This window comes from Pseudophryne corroboree, chromosome 2, assembly GCF_028390025.1.
Source record: "Pseudophryne corroboree isolate aPseCor3 chromosome 2, aPseCor3.hap2, whole genome shotgun sequence".
NCBI classification, from domain to species: Eukaryota; Metazoa; Chordata; class Amphibia; order Anura; family Myobatrachidae; genus Pseudophryne; species Pseudophryne corroboree.
The window spans coordinates 93,768,479-93,792,269 of NC_086445.1; the positions used below are offsets into that span (position 1 = coordinate 93,768,479).

The window sequence follows — 23,791 nt, forward strand, 5'->3', positions numbered from 1 at the left end:
GAGCCATGTCCCATCACAGGAACACACACAGCAGCACACTGTGATGTGAGGGTGGGATAGGAGGCCGGGCAGAGCCGCTGCTCTCTGTGCACCTCTCCCCCTCCCCTCATCACATTCACATCATCAATCTCGGGATCTTTAAAAAGGAAAAAAAAAAAGAAAAGAAAAGGTGCTGGATGGGGGCGTGCTTTCCCGGAAGACCCCGCCCCCAGTTCGCAGACCCGGCCCATGTAGTGGGCGTGGCCCGTGTGGCTGGTCACGTGCCCAGGGGAAAAAGTTCTGCGCTCCTCCCAGCGGGATGCGGGGAAAGTTTCCTTCTTGTTGCTGCGAGTTTGCAGAGCGGGAGCTGAGGCGGACTGAGAGCGGGGCCCTGCGCCGGCGCGGATCCTCGGGGGGCCCCAAGCGGACTGTCACCCTGTGGCCGAGACCCTGGCAGGGCATTAGGGACGCGGGACGCCCGGTGACATGAGCGGCAGCCCCGCAGTGTGACCCGAACCCCGGGAGTGTGTTACCCCCTTTCTCCCCCCCCCCCCTTCCCCCACTCATTACCCCCATACCCTCATCATGGACTCCGGGCCCCAGCAGCAGCAGCCCCCCGCCCCGGCCCCGCAGCCGCCCCCGGCCGGACATCAGATCGTGCATGTTCGGGGGGACTCGGAGACGGACCTGGAAGCGCTCTTCAATGCGGTGATGAACCCCAAAACCGCCAACCTACCCCAGACCCTACCCATGCGGATGAGGAAGCTGCCCGACTCCTTCTTCAAGCAGCCGGAACCCAAGTCCCACTCCCGGCAGGTACGGGGCTGAGGGGGAGTCTGGGGGGACCCGGGAGGGGAAGCTCCATATACAATGGGTTATTGCCCCATCCCGGCAGGTGCGGGGTTAATCACTATATAGCCCCGGGCCTGGGGGTCCAGGTGGGCTGGGGGGTGTCACTGTAATGTGGGGTCTCTGCATGGATACATTGTATCACGTCCAGCACTGTAACCTGATACATTCCTGTGCAGGACTATATGGATACATTCCTATGCAGGAATTATACTGTAAATATATATATATATATATATATATATATATATATATATATATGTGTGTGTGTGTGTTGTCCAGGATGTATATACTGTATATAGTAGTAGTGCAGTATGCAGCCCCCTAATAACAATATACAGCCATTTGTGTCTCAGTAACATTCAGTTGTGAGCATTTGTATTCTTCTATTAAACTCCTGCTCTGCATGTGTGTAGTAACAGCAACCTGCAATCCATCCATTTCTCCAGGGCCAGTGCAGCTTCTCCCACTTCTAGCTGAGGGCAGTGTGGTGGGGGTGGAGAAGTTTGCATGTAGAGTCCTGTAAACTCCCACATAGGCAGGGTGGTGGGGGGAGAGAGTGCACTGGTTTATACTGTGGGCCCTGTGTAGTAATGGTGCTCTGGAAGTCATTTATTAATAGCTTTATATGGCTGTTCCTTAGCTGCCTCTGATCTGTCAGGGAGACTTAACCCCTGGGGTGCCAGCCAGTCCTGCAGCTTTTTCTTCTCCAGCGGACAGACCCATGCAATGGCCTCTTATTCTTTTCTGTGTGTGTGTATAATAGCTTACTTATTAGTTACTATATAGTAGTTGTGTTTTCTATTCCTCTTGTGGAGTTGTTGCATACCCACACACTGGATAGGGCAGGAGGATCAGCTGGGATCAAGAGAGCAGGCTCTGCTGGAGGGAGAGTGCTGCAAGCCATAGTGGGGGAAAGCTGCAATTGGTGGCTCTGTACATTTCACCTCTGGCTATAGAAAATCAGTGTTTTCCCAACAGCTCTGTTGCATGTGTGCACACCCGGCTGATGTTTCCTGACCTGGGAAGCTCCAGTTCCTGACTATCCGCACTCTACAAACAAATGCAAAGTGCTCCGAGCTACATTTTACATGCTAAACTTCAGGGGGGGATTCAACCCAAGTACATTGCAGGTTCCCATGTTGCTTACTCTGCAAGGAGTGCAGGGCTAGGAGGGTGAGGGATAATGCGCAGAGACCTTGGATGGGATTTATGTAACTATTTTAGTTACTGTTTTCTTTGTAGATGTTCACTTAGCACAAAAATAAATAAATACAAGCAACCAATCAGGTGATTTATTTGACACTCCGCATAACTTTTATTTATTTTTTTGCAAAACCCATATTTGCAACTTTTTATTAGGAAAGTTTGTTCTATAAGTTCTTGGTAAAAAGTTGACAAAGTTTATTAGAATATGAGGCTATGCTGTTTGTTTCACTCTATAATCGGCTAAATAAGTTTACTATATTAGGGGTAAAAGGGGGGTTACCAGCCAGCAATAAAAAAAAAAGAAAAAAAAAAGAAGAAAATCTTGCAATTGTTTTGCAAAGGATCATTGCTGGCGGCTGGTTTTCCCAATGTTGGCCTCAGGGGGGGAAGGGGGGAGGGGCTCACCATTTAAAAGCACATGGAAGTATAGGAATGTTTCCAGGGCTAGGGAACTGCTTAGTCGGAATTGTCGTCATTGATGGATTAAAAGGAAACTTTAAATTGATTGATCTTTTTTTAACGTAAAAATAAATAAATCCTGTATTATAGAGGGTCTGCAGTGGCGGCCTGGTGACACAGTTTATATGGTGTTATACTGAGACCACCCTCCTATGTGCACGTAGAACTGTTCACTGCTGTCTAGAGTTTGTGGATGGAGGAGGAGGAGAAGGAGAAGGAGAAGGAAACATCCCCTTCCCCCAACTAGACCATCAACACAGAACCCTTCATCTGTTATGGCCACCCAAGCTCTGTGCTACAAAAGGCAAATCTGTGATTTGTCACTGCACCCAGCATTTGTTAATACTTTTTCTCATGGCTAAATACAATTTTTAATCTGCGAGTGGAAATTTCCATATCCATTCACAGCTTTTAAATGGCCATCAGTGTACTTTAGACGATTGTTTTCAATTACTTCCCAAAGTTGCTTTGATTTTTTTTTTTTTTTACACCCACCACGGAACTTTCCTCTAACTAGTTGGGGCTGAAATTGCTGAGGTTTTTTTTGTTTTTTGTTTTTTTTTCAGCGGGCCTGTAGTTTTATGTTGTTGAAGTTCAGACACTTCTTTTATACTTTTGTAACTAGCCAACCTCTCTCTCTCCCCTGTGTATAATGGTTTTCTCCAACATACGTGAATCACACAGGGGTAATTATAAGCTGTTAGTTATTTTGTGCAATATAAAGTTAATTAATAAAATAGTTCATGTGAAATCTCAGCGTTTTAATTGATATTTTGCAACCTAAAATGTTCTAATGCTTTTATTAAGCCAAGGAAGATGACACAGTGTCTGTGTTAACCTAAGGGAAATGAATGTAAAAAGTTGCATTAACCTAATACAGTACTTACTATAATACAGGTTGAGTATCCCTTATCCAAAATGCTTGGGACCAGAGGAATTTTGGATATGGGATTTTTCCGTATTTTGGAATAATTGCATACCATAATGAGATATCATGGTGATGGGACCTAAGTCTAAGCACAGAATACATTTATGTCACATATACACCTTATACACACAGCCTGGAGGTAATTTTAGCCAATATGTTTTTATAACTTTGTGCATTAAACAAAGTGTGTGTACATTCACACAATTCATTTGTTTCATATACACCTTATGCACACAGTCTGAAGGTCATTTAATACAATATTTTTAATAACTTTGAGTATTAAACAAAGTTTGTGTACATTGAGCCATCAGAAAACAAAGGTTTCACTATCTCACTCTCACTCAAAAAAGTCCGTATTTCGGAATATTCCGTATTTTTGGATATGGGATACTCAACCTGTAATAATTTAAATTCTATAAGTCATCTGGTATGTTGAATTGCTGTCATTACCAGCCTCATCTCACCCCCTCCTTTTCATCCTTACCGCTCCCCAATTTGATTGTAAGCTGCTCTCTCCTCCTGTCTTGTCCCACCTCAGCCACATTTGCACTCCCTTGCATGATATGTACGCTTGTTATATACTTTGCCTAATAAGTATTTTGTGTAGCATTCAGCATAGTTTCTTACAATTCTTGAGTGTATGAAGTGCCTGTGTTTTGTATTTCGTCATTTGGTTCTCTGCATCTTTGATATGGTATATTACTGTGACGTCTTATTTGTCCTCACACACAGAAGTTCCTGGGGTTTTGCATTATGATTTGACCACTGGGGGCAGTATCTCATGGGAACTGTTATGTGCCATTAAATTGCACCAACATTTAAAGGGATCCAGTCTAAAGATCGACACTGTCTAGGTAGACTACTATAGGTCGACAGTCACTAGGTTGGAAGGTCAAAAGGTCAACATGAGTTTTTTTTTTTAAATTCTCTTTTTGAACTTTTTCATACTTAACGATCCATGTGGACTACGATTGGAACGGTAATCTGCCCGAAGTATGTCGAGTGAAGCGAGCCATGCGAGGGGACGCGATGCACTAATTGGGGTTCCCGGTCACTCTGCGAAGAAAACAACAAAAAAACAACAACCTCATGTCGACCTGTTGACCTAGAAACCCTGTCGACCTTGTGACTGTCGACCTATATTGGTCGACCTAAACATTGTCGACCTAGACACTGTCGATCTAATGATCCACACCCCATTTAATACCAATATGAACACAGAGGAATATACAATGGGCAGGTGACTCTGGGTCAGACCGAATCTATGACGGTAACCACTGTGCCGTTTTGTAATTGTAATTATTTGAAATGATGAGTTCTATGGCAGACAAGACAGATGGGCATTTTTAGATCACTCTGGCAGTTATGTTAAAAACAAAGCCTACCAAACTTTATAGTGCATTTCTGTTACATAGGAGACCGCAAGTCATTTTCTCTAACGTCCTAGTGGATGCTGGGAACTCCGTAAGGACCATGGGGAATAGCGGGCTCCGAAGGAGGCTGGGCACTCTAGAAAGATCTTAGACTACCTGGTGTGCACTGGCTCCTCCCACTATGACCCTCCTCCAAGCCTCAGTTAGATTTCGTGCCCGGCCGAGGTTGGATGCACACTAGGGGCTCTCCTGAGCTCTTAGAAAGTTATAGTCTTAGAATTTGTTATTTTCAGTGAGACCTGCTGGCAACAGGCTCACTGCAGCGAGGGACTAAGGGGAGAAGAAGCGAACTCGCCTGCTTGCAGCCGGATTGGGCTTCTTAGGCTACTGGACACCATTAGCTCCAGAGGGATCGACCGCAGGCCCAGCCTTGATGTTCGGTCCCGGAGCCGCGCCGCCGTCCCCCTTACAGAGCCAGAAGCAAGAAGATGGTCCGGAAAATCGGCGGCATGAAGACTCTGTCTTCACCAAGGTAGCGTACAGCACTGCAGCTGTGCGCCATTGCTCCTCTCACACACTTCACACTCCGGTCACTGAGGGTGCAGGGCGCTGGGGGGGGCGCCCTGAGGCAGCAATAAAAACACCTTGGCTGGCTAAAATACCTCAATATATGGCCCCAGGGGCTATATATGAGGTAAATACCCCTGCCAGAATTCCATAAAAAACGGGAGAATAGGCCGCGAAAAAGGGGCGGAGCCTATCTCCTCAGCACACTGGCGCCATTTTTTCCCTCACAGCTCGGCTGGAGGGAAGCTCCCTGGCTCTTCCCTGCACAGTAAGAGGGAAAAGAGAGGGGGGGCATTAAAATTGGCACTGTATACAGTATATTATATAAAAGCTATTAGGGACATAACTCAGTTAGTCCCTGTATATATATAGCGCTCTGGTGTGTGCTGGCATACTCTTACTCTGTCCCCCCAAAGGGCTTTTGTGGGTCCTGTCCTCGTTTAGAGCATTCCCTGTGTGTCTGCGGTGTGTCGGTACGGCTGTGTCGACATGTTGAATGAGGAGGCTTATATGGTGACAGAACAGAGGCCGATATATGTGATGTCGCCCCCTGTGGGGCCGACACCAGAGTGGATGGATAGGTGAAAGGTATTAACCGACAGTGTCAACTCCTTACATAAAAGGGTGGATGACGTAACAGCTGTGGGACAGCCGGCTTCGCAGCCCGCGCCTGCCCAGGCATCTCAAAGGCCATCAGGGGCTCAAAAACGCCCGCTCTCTCAGATGGCAGACACAGATGTCGACACGGAGTCTGACTCCAGTGTCGACAAGGTGGAGACATATACACAATCCACTAGGAACATCCGTGAAGTGATCCCGGCAATAAAAAATGTGTTATACATTTCTGACTTTAACCCAAGCACCTCTAAAAATGGGTTTTAGGTTTGGGGAGAAAAAACAGGCAGTGTTTTGTTCCCCCATCAGATGAATAAATGAAGTGTGTGAAAGCGTGGGTTCCCCCGTTAAGAAACTGGTAATTTATAAAAAGTTACTGATGGCGTACCCTTTCCCGCCAGGTGGATAAGTTACGCTGGGAGATATCCCCTAGGGTGGATAAGGCGCTCACACGTTTGTCAAAAAAGGTGGCACTGCCGTCTTAGGATACGGCCACTTTAATAGGTACCTGTTGATAAAAAACAGGAGGCTATCCTGAAGTCTGTATTTACACACTCAGGTACTAGACTGAGACCTGCAGATAGTGCTGCTGCAGCGTGGTCGGTGACCCTGTCAAACAGGGATACTAGTTGGCAAACATAAAAACATATTAAAGACGTCGTCTTATATATGGGGGATGCACAGAGGGATATTTTGCCGGCTGGCATCCAAAATAAATGTAATGTCCATTCTGTCAGGAGGGTATTAGAGACCTGTCACTGGACAGGTGATGCTGACTTAAAAAGCGCATAGAGAGCCTTATAAGGGTGAGGAATTATTTGGGGATGGTCTCTGGGACCTCGTATCCACAGCAACTGCTGGGAAGAAATAATTTTACCTCAGGTTTCCTCACAGACAAAGGTACAGTCCTTTCGGCTTCAGAAAAGCAATCGGGTCAAATGGCGCTTCCTTTCTGTACAGAGACAAGGGTAGAGGGAAAAAAGCTGCACCAGTCAGCCTGTTACCAGAATCAAGATTCTTCCCCCGCCTCCTGTGAGGCCACACCATGACGCGGGTGCTCCACAGGTGTAGCCAGGTACGGTGGGGGGCCGTCTCAAAAATTTCAGCAATTAGTGGGCTCGCTCACAGGTGGATCCCTGTTTCTTTCAAGTAGTATTTCAGGGGTACAAGCTGGAATTCGAGATGTCTCCCCCCAGCCGTTTCCTAAAATATGCCTTGCTGACAACTCCCTCTGGCAGGGAGGCTGTGCTAGAGGCAATTAATAAGCGGTATTCCCAGCAGGTAATACTCAAGGTGCCCCTACTTCAACAAGGACGGGGTTACTATTCCACACGGGTTGGGGTACCGAAACCGAATGGTTCGGTGTGACCCATTTTATATTTAAAATCCTTGAACACAAAAATTCAAGTTCAAGATGGAATCGCTCAGGGCGGTTATTCCAAGCCTGGACGAGGGGGATTACATGGTATCCTGGGACATCAAGGATGCTTACCTGCATGTCCCCATTTACCATCCTCGCCAGGAGTACCTCAGATTTGTGGTACAGGATTACCATTACCAAGTCCAGACACTGCCGTTTGGACTGTACATGGCACCGAGGGTGTTTTATCAAGGTAATGGCCGAAATGTTGATACTCCTTCAAAAAAAAGGGAGTTGTAATTATCCCGTACTTGGACAATCTCGTTATAAGGGCGAAGTCCAAGGAGCAGTTGGTAGTCGGGGTAGCACTATTTTGGAAAGTGCTACAACAGCATGGTTGGATTCTAAACAGTCCAAAGTCACAGCTGGTTCCTATGACATGTCTACTGTTCCTGGGGATGGTTCTGGACATAAACCAGAAATAGTGTTTCTCCCGGAGGAGAAAGCCAAGGAGTTGTCATCTCTAGTCAGAGACCTCCTGAAGCCAAAAATAGGTAGCGGTGCATCATTGCACGCGAGTCCTGGGAAAAATGGTAGCTTCCTACGAAGCAATCCCATTAGGCAGGTTCCATACAAGAACTTTTCAGAGGGACCTGTTGGACAAGTGGTCCGGATCGCATCTTCCGATGCATAGGCTGATAACCCTGTCTCCAAGGACCAGGGTATCTCTACTGTGGTGGCTGCAGAGTGCCCATCTTCAAGAGGGCCGCAGGTTCGGCATACAGGACTAGGTCCTAGTGACCATGGATTCCAGCCTTTGAGGCTGGGAGGCAGTCACACAGGGAAGAAATTTCCAGGGACTTTGGTCAAGTCAGGTTATTTCCCTACACATAAATATTCTGGACCTGAGGGCCATTTACAATGCCCTGAGGCCGGCAAGGCCTCTGCTTCAAAACCAGCCGGTACTGATCCAATCAGACAACATCACGGCAGTCGCCCATGTAAACCAACAGGGCGGCACAAGAAGCAGGATGGCGATGGCAGAAGCCACAAGGATTCTCCGATAGGCGGAAAATCATGTGTTAGCACTGTCAGCAGTGTTCATTCCCGGAGTGGACAACTGGGAAGCAGATCTTCTCAACAGACACGACCTCCACCCGGGAGAATGGGGACTTCCTCCAGAAGTCTTCCAATAGGATTGTACACCATTGGGAAAGGCCACAGGTGGACATGACGGCGTCCCGCCTCAACAAAAAGCTATAAAAGATATTGCACCGGGTCAAGGGACCCTCAGGCGATAGCTATGGACGCTCTGGTAACACCGTGGGTGTACCAGTCGGTTTATGTGTTCTCCCCTCTGCCTCTCATACCAAAGGTACTGAGAATAATAAGAAGGCGAGGAGTAAGAACGATACTCGTGGATGGCCAAGAAGAGCTTGGTACCCAGAACTTCAAGAATTTATATCAGAGGACCCATGGCCTCTGCCACTCAGACAGGACCTGCGGCAGCAGGGGCCCTGTCTGTTCCAAGACTTACCGCAGCTGCGTTTGTCGGCATGGCGGTTGAACGCCGGATCCTGAAGGAAAAGGGCATTCCGGAGGAAGTCATTCCTACGCTTACTAAAGCCAGGAAAGAGGTTACAGCAACTCATTATCACCGCATATGGCGAAAATATGTTGCATGGTGTGAGGCCGAAAGGGCCCCAACAGAGGAATTTCAACTAGGTCGATTTCTGCATTTCCTGCAAGCAGGAGTGACTATGGGCCTTAAATTGGGTTCCATTAAGGTACAGATCTCGGCTCTGTCGATTTTCTTTCAAAAAGAACTAGCTTCAGTACCTGAAGTTCAGACATTTATAAAAGGAGTGCTGCAGAGTCAGCCCCCGTTTGTGCCTCCTGTGGCACCTTGGGATCTCAACGTGGTGTTGAGTTTCTTAAAATCACATTGGTTTGAACCACTAAAAACCGTGGATCTGAAATATCTCACGTGGAAGGTGGTTATGTTATTGGCCTTGGCTTCTGCCAGGCGAGTATCAAAGTTGGCGGCTTTGTCTTGTAAAAGCCCTTATTTGATTTTCCATATGGATAGGGCAGAATTGAGGACTCGTCCCCAGTTTCTCCCAAAGGTGGTGTCAGCGTTTCACCTGAACCAGCCTATTGTGGTGCCTAGGCTACTAGGGACTTGGAGGACTCCAAGTTGCTAGACGTTGTCAGGGCACTGAAAATATATGTTTCCAGAACGGCTAGAGTCAGAAAATCTGACTCGCTGTTTATCCTATATGCACCTAACAAGCTGGGTGCTCCTGCTTCTAAGCAGACTATTGCTCGTTGGATTTGTAGTACAATTCAGCTTGCACATACTGTGGCAGGCCTGCCACAGCCAAAATCTGTCAATGCCCATTCCACAAGGAAGGTGGGCTCATCTTGGGCGGCTGCCCGAGAGGTCTCTGCTTTACAACTTTGCCGAGCAGCTACTTGGTCAGGGGCAAACACGTTTGCAAAAATTCTACAAATTTGATACCCTGGCTGAGGAGGACCTGGAGTTCTCTCATTCAGTGCTGCAGAGTCATCCGCACTCTCCCGCCCGTTTGGGAGCTTTGGTATAATCCCCATGGTCCTTACGGAGTTCCCAGCATCCACTAGGACGTTAGAGAAAATAAGAATTTACTCACCGGTAATTCTATTTCTCGTAGTCCGTAGTGGATGCTGGGCGCCCATCCCAAGTGCGGTTTATCTGCAATACTTGTACATAGTTATGGTTAACTAAATCGGGTTATTGTTGAGCCATCTGTTGAGAGGCTCTATTGTTTCATACTGTTAACTGTGTTTCATATCACGAGTTGTACGGTGTGATTGGTGTGGCTGGTATGAGTCTTACCCGGGATTCAAAATCCTTCTTTATTGTGTACGCTCGTCCGGGCACAGTACCTAACTGAGGCTTGGAGGAGGGTCATAGTGGGAGGAGCCAGTGCACACCAGGTAGTCTAAGATCTTTCTAGAGTGCCCAGCCTCCTTCGGAGCCCGCTATTCCCCATGGTCCTTACGGAGTTCCCAGCATCCACTACGGACTACGAGAAATAGAATTACCGGTGAGTAAATTCTTATTTTTTTTATCTGATTTGTTTCTACACTGAGCAAAGTGATAGAAGTTAATGAAGCGTCCCCTTCTTGACATGTTTGAAAGTTGTGTTAGTGAACAAAAGAAGGGTTGAGATAATCTGCTGTGCAGAGGAAAATAATTCTGTATCTCAGAATATTCCCAATAGTCTCACAATTTTGTAATGGAAATAAAATAGTTAAATTAAAATTGGTATCTGGATTAAAGGTGGACCAGTATTCGGTCAGCGTGCATTAGGTAGACAGGTTCCAATGTCGACCCACATGGTCAACACAAGTTTTTTTTTTCTTGTTTTTTCCCTCCATCTTTTTCATCCTTTACCATTATTATTATTATTCCATTTTATTTATAAGACGCCACAAGTGTTTCACTGCGCCGTACAAAGGGCGTACAATAGAACGGTACAGGGAGACAGAACGTAACATTACAGTATATAAATAACAAAAATAGAGTACAGGTAACAAAGAGCACCACAATTCTCCATACACAATAAAGCTTAGCTGTAAGTAGCGAGTGAGTAATCTGCGTACTACTAGGGCTGGCGGCCATAGACGGAGATGAGCCTTTACCAGCAGGAGAAAATGCGGATAAGATGGACGCTGAATAGTAGAGAGCTGTGAGTGAAATGTGAGGAGAAGAGGGCTTTGACAACAAGAGGGAAGAGGGCCCTGCTCTGAGGAGCTAACAATCTAGTGGGGTGACATCTGGTGACAGACAGATGACATAAGGTGCAAGCGGGCGGTAGCCTGATGGCAGGATGTAAGCAAAGCAGAGATGGTCAAGGCATGAGGCAGGGGGATGGAGGAGCAGCCTCAGGACTAGGTTATGCATCGGAAGCGTACGCTTTGATGAATAGGTGGGTTTTCAGTGCCCATTTGAAGCTTACCATCCACGAGGAGTATGATTGGAAATAGTAACCTGTGCCAGTCGCAGCGGTAGTGGAGAGAGGCCCGAAGCATGGCAAGCAAAGCGGTACACTAATTGGGTTTACATATGGTTTAACGTTTAAAATGACACCCAAAAAAACCCCCACCAAAAAAAAACTTCTGTTGACATTTTTTGGCAACCATTTCAATGTTGCCCTTTTGGCTGTGTCAACCCTTTGTACCTGTCATCCTTTTCAAGTGTCTACCTTTTTACCCTGTCATCAAGTTGCTTGTCGAGCCATATACTGGTCGAACCAATGATCTGCACTCGTTAAAATTGAATGGCCCCTTGCACTGAAGCAGCTACTTTGTGTGCTGAGTATTAGCTGATTGGTTAGGAGCTGCTAGTGACACAGTCGATGACAAATTAAAATCTGTCATGACAGAAATTTAACAGACCTGTAATTAGGAGGAGCAATTATCTTTTAAATGATGCACTTTATTTTGTTAATGTCTGGCCTTTCTTTTGCAAATTAAGCCCCACCTAATATCATCTATGCAGAGATGGAGGAGAGCAAACATTTTATTATTATTATTATTATTATTATTATATAACTTTCAGATTATATTCAGAAACTCATCAGAATTCAGTTCTACGGTCTCTGCTTGTTCTCTGGAAATGCTATTATATGAGCACTCTGGGAGTAGGGTGGCTGATCCCGGGATCAGCGGGATCCCGAGATTTAGGCCTAAAATTGGCCAGGATTCAATCCCGAAATTGGAGCTGCCAATCCGGGAGGATTTCGGGATGAGAATGCTCCTTGTTTTTTTCAGTGTCTGGCAGTGTTAAGCGTCATCAGGAGGCTCAGACGCTGCCCGGCTCGCACTGCGTGACGTGAAGTCAGAGGTCACGCTGCACAGCCAGCCGCCAGTCACCTGCTGCCGAACTCGGAGGAAGTGTGCGCAGCCAGCCGCCCATCACCCACCGCACCCGGAGGAATTGATCCCCCCTCCCACCCATGTGGTATGGTGAGCAGTGCTGAAAGTAGGGTGGTACGGAGTACCATTAAGAAATATGGAGGTTGTACTTAGTACCACCAGCCCACAACTGGGGCATAATTTATAAGGGGCATTTTTGTGTGTGGGACATAAAATGGTGTCAGTGGCATAATATGTAATTGGCATTACAGTGTGTGGTATAATATGTAAGGCATTACGGTGTGTGGCATAATGTGTAATTGGTGTTACGGTGTCTGGCATAATGTGTAATGGGCATTACAGTGTGTAGCATAATGTGTAATTGGTACGGTGTCTGGCATAATGTGTAACGGGCGTTATGGTGTGTGGCATAATGTGTAATGGGCATTATGGTGTTTCGTATAATGTAGCCATGCCCCTATTGTTAAGTAGCCACTCCCCTAGTTTTGTGTGACCATGTCCACTCATGACACATGACCACGCCCACTTTTAAGTATTCGTACCACTAAGAAAAAAAATTCTACTTGCACCACTGATGGTGAGTTTTGTGTGCGTGGCGGGGCAGGGGGGTTGGCGGCCACACAGGAAACAAACCAATCCCAGGAATCCTGGGATTGACCATTTTTCAATCCTGATACCCGGGATTGGTCACCCTATCTGAGAGTAACCAATATATACAGATATCTAGTAGTAGACGAGCTATAGCTGTGAACAGAGCAGCGTCTTTATTGGTAGGTGACTCATGGTGAAGGACTGACCCTCGCACAAATATGTCAGTGGGCAGTGAATATCTCCTGAATCGTTTACTTTGTATAAAATGCCTTCATGAAATGATCTACGAGGATATGGAATCTCCACATTGGATCCAATGTTGGTTTAAAAAGCTGTTTTTATTTATTTAGTTTTTTTAAAATTTTGATGCCAAACCAAAATGGGGCTTATATTTAAGCAGTGAACACACCATTGCGAATAGATGTCATCTCCAAACAATGTGTTGCAATACAAGCAGGGATATGTTAGAGGAATTTGGTTGTACAAGAGTCTTAAAAGTACAGATATGATGTCCCAGCTATCTTTAATTGAAAACATAAATATTTTGACATGCATTAAATGTTCTCCTTATGATTAATGTGATAAACTCTCTACTTGAAGCAATAATTGATCATTGGTGTTTCTCATAAAATATCACTTCGTATATCATGCAGTCATTCAATTTCTTTGTTGGGGGGGCGGGGGCGTAGTTTTTGTTCCTCAGTTTGACAAATTGCATAAAAGGAGAGAGAATTGGGCAACTTTGAGAGCAATATGTGAATTCTGTTTAATAATGACTAATATATTACTATGTAGTAGTATTGCAGTACAGGGACAGTGAAAACATTTGCCTCCCGCCGCCCCCCCCCCCTCCGCGACCGAATCTCTCCAAAAGTAGGTGTTTATGGCATTCAGGATCGCTGTAGGGGCCATAGAGTGATAGGCTTGAAGCCATCCACCAAAGCATGGTCAGTTCCATTTTATTCTACACTTTCTTGAAGCACATTTTCTTGAGACTGGAGGGGAGTTGGCTCATGCCTTGGGAGTGATATCGTGGAGTATTTGCCCAAAGCAACAAATTAGCATCTAACTTAAATTCCAGAAGCTGTGCTAGATAAATGACAAGCTGATTGGTGCTTTGGGTATCTTCTCCACTTTGTCACTCTCCAAAACTTAATGCATCTCCTGCTTGGAGTTTCCGTGAATATGCAGTCTTGTCACAGGGCTTACGGTTTAGTAGCCAATGGACCTGATTGTTCTGTAATATTCATCATGTAATTAAGAGGTATCTTACATCTTACCGAAGTGTCTGACAGTAATGTCAGGACCACCACTTATGAAGAGTAGCAAACCTCACCACAGTCTCCTGCAAATTGGACGGGAAATAATACTTTGGTAGGTGTTTTCTGGAGTAAGATACTAGTCCTTAAAACGTGTCTAGGTCTTATTCTTGTCCATGGTAAAAAACATTAAGCAATTCTAGAGGGAGGCTTTCTGTACTTAATATTATGAATACTTAAAGGATATTACGAAGGATGCTAATTTTCCTCAAATTTTCCCAGAGTGAGGTAGACACAGCTCCTCCTCTTAGGATTTTATTCCAATTTCTACAACTCGGACACTTTAATTCTAAAATTTAACACCTCCACGCTAGTAGACCCCTGTCCACCTTCGGTGCTTTGTGTACGAGACTTGCATTGACCAAAGGGTTAATCTCCCTCTTGTATACTTTGCTTGTTGAGGAATCTTCTTTACGCGATCCTTATGAAAAGTCTTGGGGGGTACCACTTTAGATGATGAGGAGCGGGCCGAGGTCTGGGATAATGCCACCTCTAGTTCCATATGTGTCAGAATCAAGGAGAATACTTATTATATAAATGGTACTACGTGCCCTCTCGCTAGAGTAGAATTATCCCGGCACGCTGGATAGATGCTTGAGAGGATGTGCCATGGAGGGCACCTTTCTCTATGTATGGTGGTCCTGTCCAAAGATATCGCAGTACATCTTTGGAAGAAAATCATCGGTCTCCTAACATGTTCACTTAATATTTCTATTCCATATTATTCGAAGTATGTTCTCCCTCTGGGCGTCCCTACATTGTCTCTGCACCAAAATAAATTAATGCTCCATATAGTTACTGCCACAACTTGCCAATAGCGGTGGACTGGAAACCCGCTTTTCTATCTTTGCAGTCTATTTTCTCCCGAATTTGGTGCATTTATCGAATGGAAGTATAGGACTAGCAATCGTAAACATTCTTACTAACCATTTGACAAAAAATATAGAGCCCTTGGTTAGCCACTCAACATGTCCCTTCCCCCTTTTGCATTGTAACATATAACTATATACACATAAATGTGATACATCCCAACACTCATTGCATGCATATTGGCGTTTAGTAACGAGGTATGCATGAAGAAAATCGCAAAGGACAATTCTTGCGATGATAGGACTCCAGGTCCTAAACGCAGAAGTCCTATCTGCGCATATGTCGAGTGACGCATTAGCTGCGGGGGAGCTGGGAGGTATCTGATTGGATACCTCTCAATGGGGAAGTGTGATAAGAAGCCCATAGGCTTCTATAGGGCAACACCATCTGAACATGACGTTTCCCATCGCATCCAAGCCCTGGAATAGTCGCATTTTGGGGCTTGGCACCTACAAGGTAAGCGGACAAACCTCCCGAAATAGCATTTTCTGAGGTTTGGCCGCATTTTTAGTTTTGCTACATCCCGCTCATTTACTTATTCATGCTCCGTATTCTAAGGACCCACCTCAGAGGTTCTCCTTTCTTGTTCTTCTTTTCTTCTGGATCATGAGTTGGGATCAGTATGATTTAATGGTGGCCGGGATGTTGGCTGTCAGTATACAGACAATGGCATCCCGGCCGCCAGTATGCGGGGCGAGCACAAAGAGTCCCCTTGCGGGCTTGCCACGCTGCATGCTCAGTGGCTCGCTGCCCTCGCCAGGTTCTATTACCATTCTATGGGTGTCATGGACACCCACAAGTAGGAATAGCCCCTGTGCGCCGATATTTCGGCTGTCGGGATTCCGGCGTCTGTGTCATGACCACCGGGATCCCAAAAGCCGGCAAATTAACTGCATCCCCATGAGCTTTTTTTTTGGTATGGACTATGGGGTATATGCAATTCTGGGCGAATTGCGGCAATTTTTCGCCCGTTTTTTAAATTCGACACAATTTGACCGTCGAATTCCGGCCGGCGGGTGCCGGAATTCGACATATTCAATAAAAAACGGATTCGACAGTCCCGCTGTCGAAAAACGGACCAATTGACGGATTTTGAATCGACTTTTCAGATGGTACAAAAAACGGTAAAAAACCCGAAAAAAAATTGCGTGGGGTCCCCCCTCCTAAGCATAACCAGCCTCGGGCTCTTTGAGCCGGTCCTGGTTGCCAAAATACGGGGAAAAAAATAACAGGGGATTCCCCGTATTTTAACAACCAGCACCGGGCTCTGCGCCTGTTCCTGGTGCAAAAAATACGGGGGACAAAAAGAGTAGGGATTCCCCGTATTTTTTTGTACCAGCACCGGGCTCCACTAGCTGGACAGATAATGCCACAGCCGGGGGACACTTTTATACCGCTCCCTGCGGCCGTGGCATTAAATACCCAACTAGTCACCCATGGCCGGGGTACCCTGGAGGAGTGGGGACCCCTTCAATCAAGGGGTCCCCCCCCAGCCACCCAAGGGCCAGGGGTGAAGCCCGAGGCTGCCCCCCCCATCCAAGGGCTGCGGATGGGGGGCTGATAGCCATGTGTAAAAATTAACAAATATTTTTTTGCAGAAGAACTACAAGTCCCAGCAAGCCTCCCCCGCAAGCTGGTACTTGGAGAACCACAAGTACCAGCATGTGGGGGGAAAACGGGCCCGCTGGTACCTGTAGTTCTTCTGCAAAAAAAATACCCAAATAAAAACAGGACACGCACACCACGAAAATACAACTTTATTTCACACATGCCGACACATACATACTTACCTATGTTAACACGCCGACTGCCACGTCTCCAAGGTCGAAGAATCCGGGGTACCTGAAAATAAAATTATATACTCACCTAAATCCAGTGTCCTGTGATATTTGTAATCCATGTACTTGGCAAAACAAAAAAACGCATTTACCCGATCCACACGGACTGAAAGGGGTCCCATGTTTACACATGGGACCCCTTTCCCCGAATGCAGAGACCCTCCGTGACTGCTGTCACAGAAGGTCCCTTCAGGCAATCAGGGAGCGCCACGTTGTGACACTCTCCTGATTGGCTGTATGCGCGTCTGAGCTGTCAGATGCGCATCGCACAGCCCCCTCCATTATCTTCAATGGTGGGAACTTTGCGGTCACCGCTGACCGCAAAGTTCCCACCATTGAAACTGATGTAGGTGCTGTGCGATGCGCGCCAGCTCAGACGCTCATAGGGAATCAGAGTGCCAGGACGTGGCGCTCCCTGATTGCCTGAAGGGACCTTCTGTGACGGGAGTCACAGGGGGTCTCAGCATTCGGAGAAAGGGGTCCCATGTGTAAACATGGGACCCCTTTCAGTCCGTGTGGATCGGGTAAATGCGTTTTTTTATTTTGCCAAGTACGTGGATTACAAATATCACTGGACACTGGATTTAGGTGAGTATAATTTTATTTTCAGGTACACCCCGTGGATTCTACTTGGACAAGTGGACCGAACGTCGTGTCAACATAGGTAAGTATGTGTGTGTCGACATGTATGTAATAAAGTTGTACTTTCGAGGTGTGCGTGTCCTGTTTTTATTTGTGTATTTTGTTTTGCAGTAGAACTACAGGTACCCACAGGCACGATTTCCCCCCGCATGCTGGTACTTGTGGTTCTCCAAGTACCCCTACTCTTTTTGTCCCCCGTATTTTTTGGACCAGGCGCAGAGCCCGGGGGATCCCCTGTCATTCCCCCCCCCCCCCCCCCCTCCCCGTATTTTGGCAACCAGGACCGGCTCAAAGAGCCCGAGGCTGGTTATGCTTAGGAGGGGGGACCCCACGCAATTTTTTTTCGGGTTTTTAACCCATTCCATAAAAACAAAAAAATATATATTTTAAAAAATATATAAATAAAACTTGTGCCTCCTAAATAGACAAACCAAGTACCTAATCCCTTCTAATATAAATAGATATGCTATTAGCAATAAAAAAAACACAAAAAAACATGTTTTTAAAAATTTTTATTACATTCCGCCAGCAAAGTGAGGCAGATTGAAAATGACAAATTTACTGTCAAATAGCACTGTTGTCGAATTTACATTCTTCAATTGAATATACTTTTGTCGAAAAGCCGCATTTGTACCATTGCAGAAATGTCGAATTTGTCAAATGTCGAATTTCAAAAAGTCGAATTTGAAAAGTCCGTTTTTTTGACGAAAAGTACTGTATTGCATTGTCGATTTTTTTTTTTTTTTTTGGCGAAAAAGTCCAGTTTTTCGACATTTTCGGGAATTCGACCGCAATTGCATATACCCCTATGTCTACTTTGTTCTTTTTTTTTTTGTTATTGAGATTTTGATTATCTTGATCCCTGTTGTTCATTGTGATCTACTCAATAAAGTGTATACATAAAAAAAAATTAAGTAATGTTTTCCAGTGCTCCACTTCATTCCTGCTCTGAGTCTTCCAGTTCATCCCAGTTCTTCCTGTATACTGACTTCTATCCAATATTATGATTTTGAGATGATGGCTCTTCTTTGCAAAGCACATGGGTGGAATGAGCACGCACAGCATGAAGCCAACACTCTACGTGTCCTGGGATATGTTTGGTGGAAACATACTAAACAAGACCTTGTGTTAGCAGAGAGTTTGCTTTGGTTTTGTGAACATTTATGTTTAAACTCATACTAAAATAAAGGTCTTTTAAACAAGGTGGTTTTGGTAACACTGCTCCTCTGAGATTCCAAATCTACAGGATGCATTATATGGCCCAGTGATAGTGCATAGAGCTGTGCTTCCCAAACTTATTTTAATTGGCGCCCTAGAGTATCATCATTTTCTCACGGCTCCCCTAGGCCAAATGTTTCTTACCAAGAAATTCAGAAAAAATATACAATTACGTAAATTGTGTTTATACTGATGGGTCCATGTTTATCTTGACCTTTAATAGGATTAACTGAGACTGGGCAGTCTGATTTAATCCCCTGCTGTAAATTACTTAATGCCCTGCTGTATTGTTCTCTGTATTGTATAGCAGTTGAGAACAATAGATGAATGGTTTATGTCAATAAACCATGTTGTGCCTAGGTGCAGCAAACTAGCCAAGATAACCGTGGACCCATCTGTATGTCATCCTCAGATTCAGTGGTGAGGGACAGGATTTGCTTCAATTTATCTATATAGTTTACGATTGGCAGCCACCAGCACTGGTTTTGCCTATTACATTGACAATAAATAATTTCAGTTTGGTCCTGGGCGACCAACCCGGGCCGGGGCACCCAGTTTGGTAACCACTGGCATAGAGGCACAGAGTTGCCTAGCTCTACACCATTATATATATATATATATATATATATATATATATATATATATATATATATATATATATATATATATATATATATATATATACATACATCCACCAGATCCGGCACTCCTATTGTCCCAGTGTAGAAACTTGCCAGGTGCCCTCCGTGACGGCCGTGTTGCAACGGCCCACAATATCCACACACCACTCGGCGGCACTCCGGACAAATAAAATGAAGACTACAAAGTCATCTTGGATTAAATCGACGTTTCAGTGCTCGGCGGCACTTTTATCAAGATTATCAGACAGCATATACATCTCAAAAAAATAAAGGGAACACTAAAATAACACATCCTAGATCTGAATGAATGAAATATTCTTATTAAATACTTTGTTCTTTACATAGTTGAATGTGCTGACATCAAAATCACACAAAAATTATCAATGGAAATCAAATTTATTAACCCATGGAGGTCTGGATTTGGAGTCACCCTCAAAATTAAAGTGGAAAAACACACTACATGCTGATCAAACTTTGATGTAATATCCTTAAAACAAGTCAAATGAGGCTCAGTAGTGTGTGTGTGTGTCCTCCACGTGGCTGTATGACCTCCCTACAACCCACACAAGTGGCTCAGGTAGTGCAGCTCATCCAGGATGGCACATCAATGCGAGCTGTGGCAAGAAGGTTTGCTGTGTCTGTCAGCGTAGTCTCCAGAGCATGGAGGCGCTACCAGGAGACAGGCCAGTACATCAGGAGACGTGGAGGAGGCCGTAGGAGGGCAACAACCCAGCAGCTGGACAGCTACCTCCGCCTTTGTGCAAGGAGGAACAGGAGGATCACTGCCAGAGCCCTGCAAAATGACCTCCAGCAAGCCACAAATGTGCATGTGTCTACTCAAACGATCAGAAACAGACTCCATGAGGGTGGTATGAGTGCCCGACATCCACAGGTTGGGGTTGTGCTTACAGCCCAACACCGTGCAGGACGTTTGGCATTTGCCAGAGAACACCAAGATTGGCAAATTCACCACTGGCACCCTATGCTCTTCACAGATGAAAGCAGGTTCTCACTGAGCACATGTGACAGAGTCTGTAGACGCCAAGGAGAACGTTCTGCTGCCTGCCACATCCTCCAGCATGACCGGTTTGGCAGTGGGTCAGTAATGGTGTGGGGTGGCATTTCTTTGGGGGGCCGCACAGCCCTCCATGTGCTCGCCAGAGGTAGCCTGACTGCCATTAGGTACCGAGATGAGATCCTCAGACCCCTTGTGAGACCATATGCTGGTGCGGTTGGCCCTGGGTTCCTCCTAATGCAAGACAATGCTAGACCTCATGTGGCTGGAGTGTGTCAGCAGTTCCTGCAAGATGAAGGCATTGATGCTATGGAGTGGCCCGCCCGTTCCCCAGACCTGAATCGAATTGAGCACATCTGGGACGTCATGTCTCGCTCCATCCACCAACGCTACGTTGCACCACAGGCTGTCCAGGAGTTGGTGGATGCTTTAGTCCAGGTCTGGGAGGAGATCCCTCAGAGACCATCCGCCACCTCATCAGGAGCATGCCCAGGCATTGTAGGGAGGTCATTCAGGCACGTGGAGGCCACACACACTACTGAGCCTCATTTTGACTTGTTTTAAGGACATTACATCAAAGTTGGATCAGCATGTAGTGTGTTTTTCCACTTTAATTTTGAGTGTGACTGCAAATCCAGACCTCCATGGGTTAATAAATTTGATTTCCATTGATAATTTTTGTGTGATTTTGTTGTCAGCACATTCAACTATGTAAAGAACAAAGTATTTCATAAGAATATTTCATTCATTCAGATCTAGGATGTGTTATTTTAGTGTTCCCTTTATTTTTTTTGAGCAGTGTATATTCTCATCAGTGTTGACAGTACATTTTACTGTTAAGGTGACTGCTTAAATAGTGAAAAATCGTCGACAGTGTTGCTTTTCTGTTACAGATATAGATAACGTCTGCATACCATACCACACCCTGTAGTCTTCTTCTGACCATGCTGTTCCCTGTTATGCCAACTGGCAGGATAATGTTTTTGGCAAACCGCAGTGCATGGATTATTCATTTTAAGGTACCTGACCAAGACTCATGTCCCTTGGGTTGCTGTATTGACTGAGGCAATATTCTAACAAATATGTATGTAAAACAGGATGCAAGATGTTGTAGATGAAATTCTTCTCCTACACCTCATGGACATTGTCCGTAGTCCCAGTGAAGCCACCTTTTGGAGGGGGTAATTGGAAATAGGTGAGGGTAGTCATGTAAAAATGATAGTAAGCTCTCTTTAAATATATCGCTGCTTCAGTTGATTGATCTTTAAGGGCATTTGTTTATGCACAGCCTTCTTAATACCCTGCCACAGTGGGGCTGATGTCTGGACTTTGACTTGGCCATTCCAGAACATTGAGGTTTGGATGAAATCAGGCACTCCAGAAAATCAACAACTGGATAGCTGGAAAAAAAATGAGGGGAAGATGTACCAAACCTTGAAGATAGGTAACGTACTAACCAACCAGCTTCTGTCATTTTTCAAACAGCCTGCAAGATGGCACTTAGTAGCTGATTGGTTGGTACTTTATCTCTCTCCAAGGTTTGCTACATCTCCTCAGTCTTTTTTTTTTTTTTTTTTTTCAGCCATCCAGTTGTTGATTTTCTGGTGTGCTTTATTTCATTGCCCTGTTGCGTGCTTATGGCCAAGTTCCAGTTGGCCATCAGAAGGCCTCATATATTTCTGTAAAATACCTAGGTATAAATTTGGATTCAATGGGGTCAATTCAATTCGGCAACTTATGAATAGCGCCGGGAATTAGCTCCCGACGCTATTCAATTCAGCTCCAGTTAAGTCGGCGATGTCCCGTTCTCGCCGACTAAACAGGTTGAATTGTCGGGAGAACGGGCATTCTCCGACTTAACTCCCCAGAATCAGCCTCGCGCCGGCCGCGAGGCAGCACTTTTGTCGGGTTTCTTCTCTCATCCCCTGGGGATGAGAGAAGAATTCCCGACAATTGCGGGTAACTAGCAGCTGAATTGAATAGCGTCGGGAGCTAATTCCCGGCGCTATTCATAAGTTGCTGAATTGAATTGACCCCAATGATTGTGAGGTATTCCAGGTCCTGTGGGTGGTCCCATGCTCCACTATGCATGGTGGATGGTATGGGGTTCATGAGGTGATATGTTTTGATTAGTTTTTGCCAAGTTCCAATACTATTCTTCATTACGACCAAACATACTCCATTTTAGTCTTGCCTGTAGAGAGGACATTGTACCCAGCGGTCTTATGTGTTGTTTCAGATGCAACTTTGCTAGCCTGCACAATACTGCAGTATTTGTAAAGAAGGGCCTTTCTCCTAGCTACCCTTCCGGAAAGCAGTGATTGTGCAGTTGGGTTGATGAGGGCTGTAGATCCTTGGATATTAGATTCTTTGCAACAATTTAAATCCCCATACTGTCTGGTCTTTAGATGTTTTGTGGTGCGATGCATCATGAGTAAAGATACAGCAGAGCCTCGGAAAACTGCCATTTTTGCCAGTTTACTGCAATATATATGGCTCGCCACATATATATTAAAAAGGTCTGCAGCAGATATTGGAGGTAACTGCTGGGGACCTGCGGCACAGCAACTCCATGTGGCTGCCATGTGCCCATATGCCTCTAGATCTGGAAAGCATTGCCTGTAGAAGCCTATGGGCTCTTTTACGCAGTAAGTCCCTGGAGAGTGAGTCTTTCTGACCCTTCGTGGCTTGTGTATGTGCAATAGTACTCTCAGGTCATAAACTCGGAAGTATTTTCCTGGGACCACTTTATATTGAAAGATCTCTCACGGTAGGTAAGTAATCATTGCAAACTGGTATTAAAAAATGCCGGTATGCATGTGAATAGAGGCAGCATGTATTGCATACTTGATGCATCTTGCTCTAGTTTGGGTCACCTGCTTCTCAGAGATTAGAAACGGTCTTCAGTGTTTTTACTTTCTAAAGGTGAAACGCAGAAAATTAGAATATCGTGCAAAAGTTAATTTATTTCAGTAATTCAACTTAAAAGGTGAAACTAATATATTATATAGACTCATTACATGCAAAGTGAGATATTTCAAGCCATTATTTGTTATAATTTTGATGTTTGTGGTTTACATCTTAAGAAAACCCCAAATACAAAATCTAAATTTAAATACAGAAATATCTGCCCTCTGAAAAGTATAATCATGCATATGTACTCAGTTTGGGCCCCTTTTACATGAATTGCTGCCTCAGTGCGGCGTGGCATGGATTCTATTAGCCTGTGGCACTGCTGAGGTGTTATGGAAGACCAGGATGCTTCAATAGGGGCCTTCAGCTCTTCTGCATTGTTCCGTCTCATCTTTCTCTTGGCAATGCCCCATAGATTATCTATGGGGCACAGGTTCTCAAATTTGGCCCTCAGGACCCCACACAGTGCATGTTTTGCAGGT

At 45.3% G+C, this 23,791-nt stretch overlaps 1 protein-coding gene across 5 annotated transcripts in view; it reads left to right on the forward strand.

The window, feature by feature from the left end:
• The first annotated feature begins 273 nt into the window (after positions 1-273).
• YAP1 (Yes1 associated transcriptional regulator) overlaps positions 274-23,791 on the forward strand; it is a 134,285-nt gene continuing 110,767 nt past the window's right edge. For 3 of the 5 annotated variants that reach the window (XM_063951516.1, XM_063951517.1, XM_063951519.1), the window contains exon 1: positions 274-795. In XM_063951516.1, the coding sequence (XP_063807586.1) occupies positions 565-795 (231 nt within the window). In that variant the 5' untranslated portion in view covers positions 274-564. The remainder of the gene's footprint in view (positions 796-23,791) is intronic. The other 2 variants (XM_063951514.1, XM_063951515.1) reach the window with 1 other exon arrangement.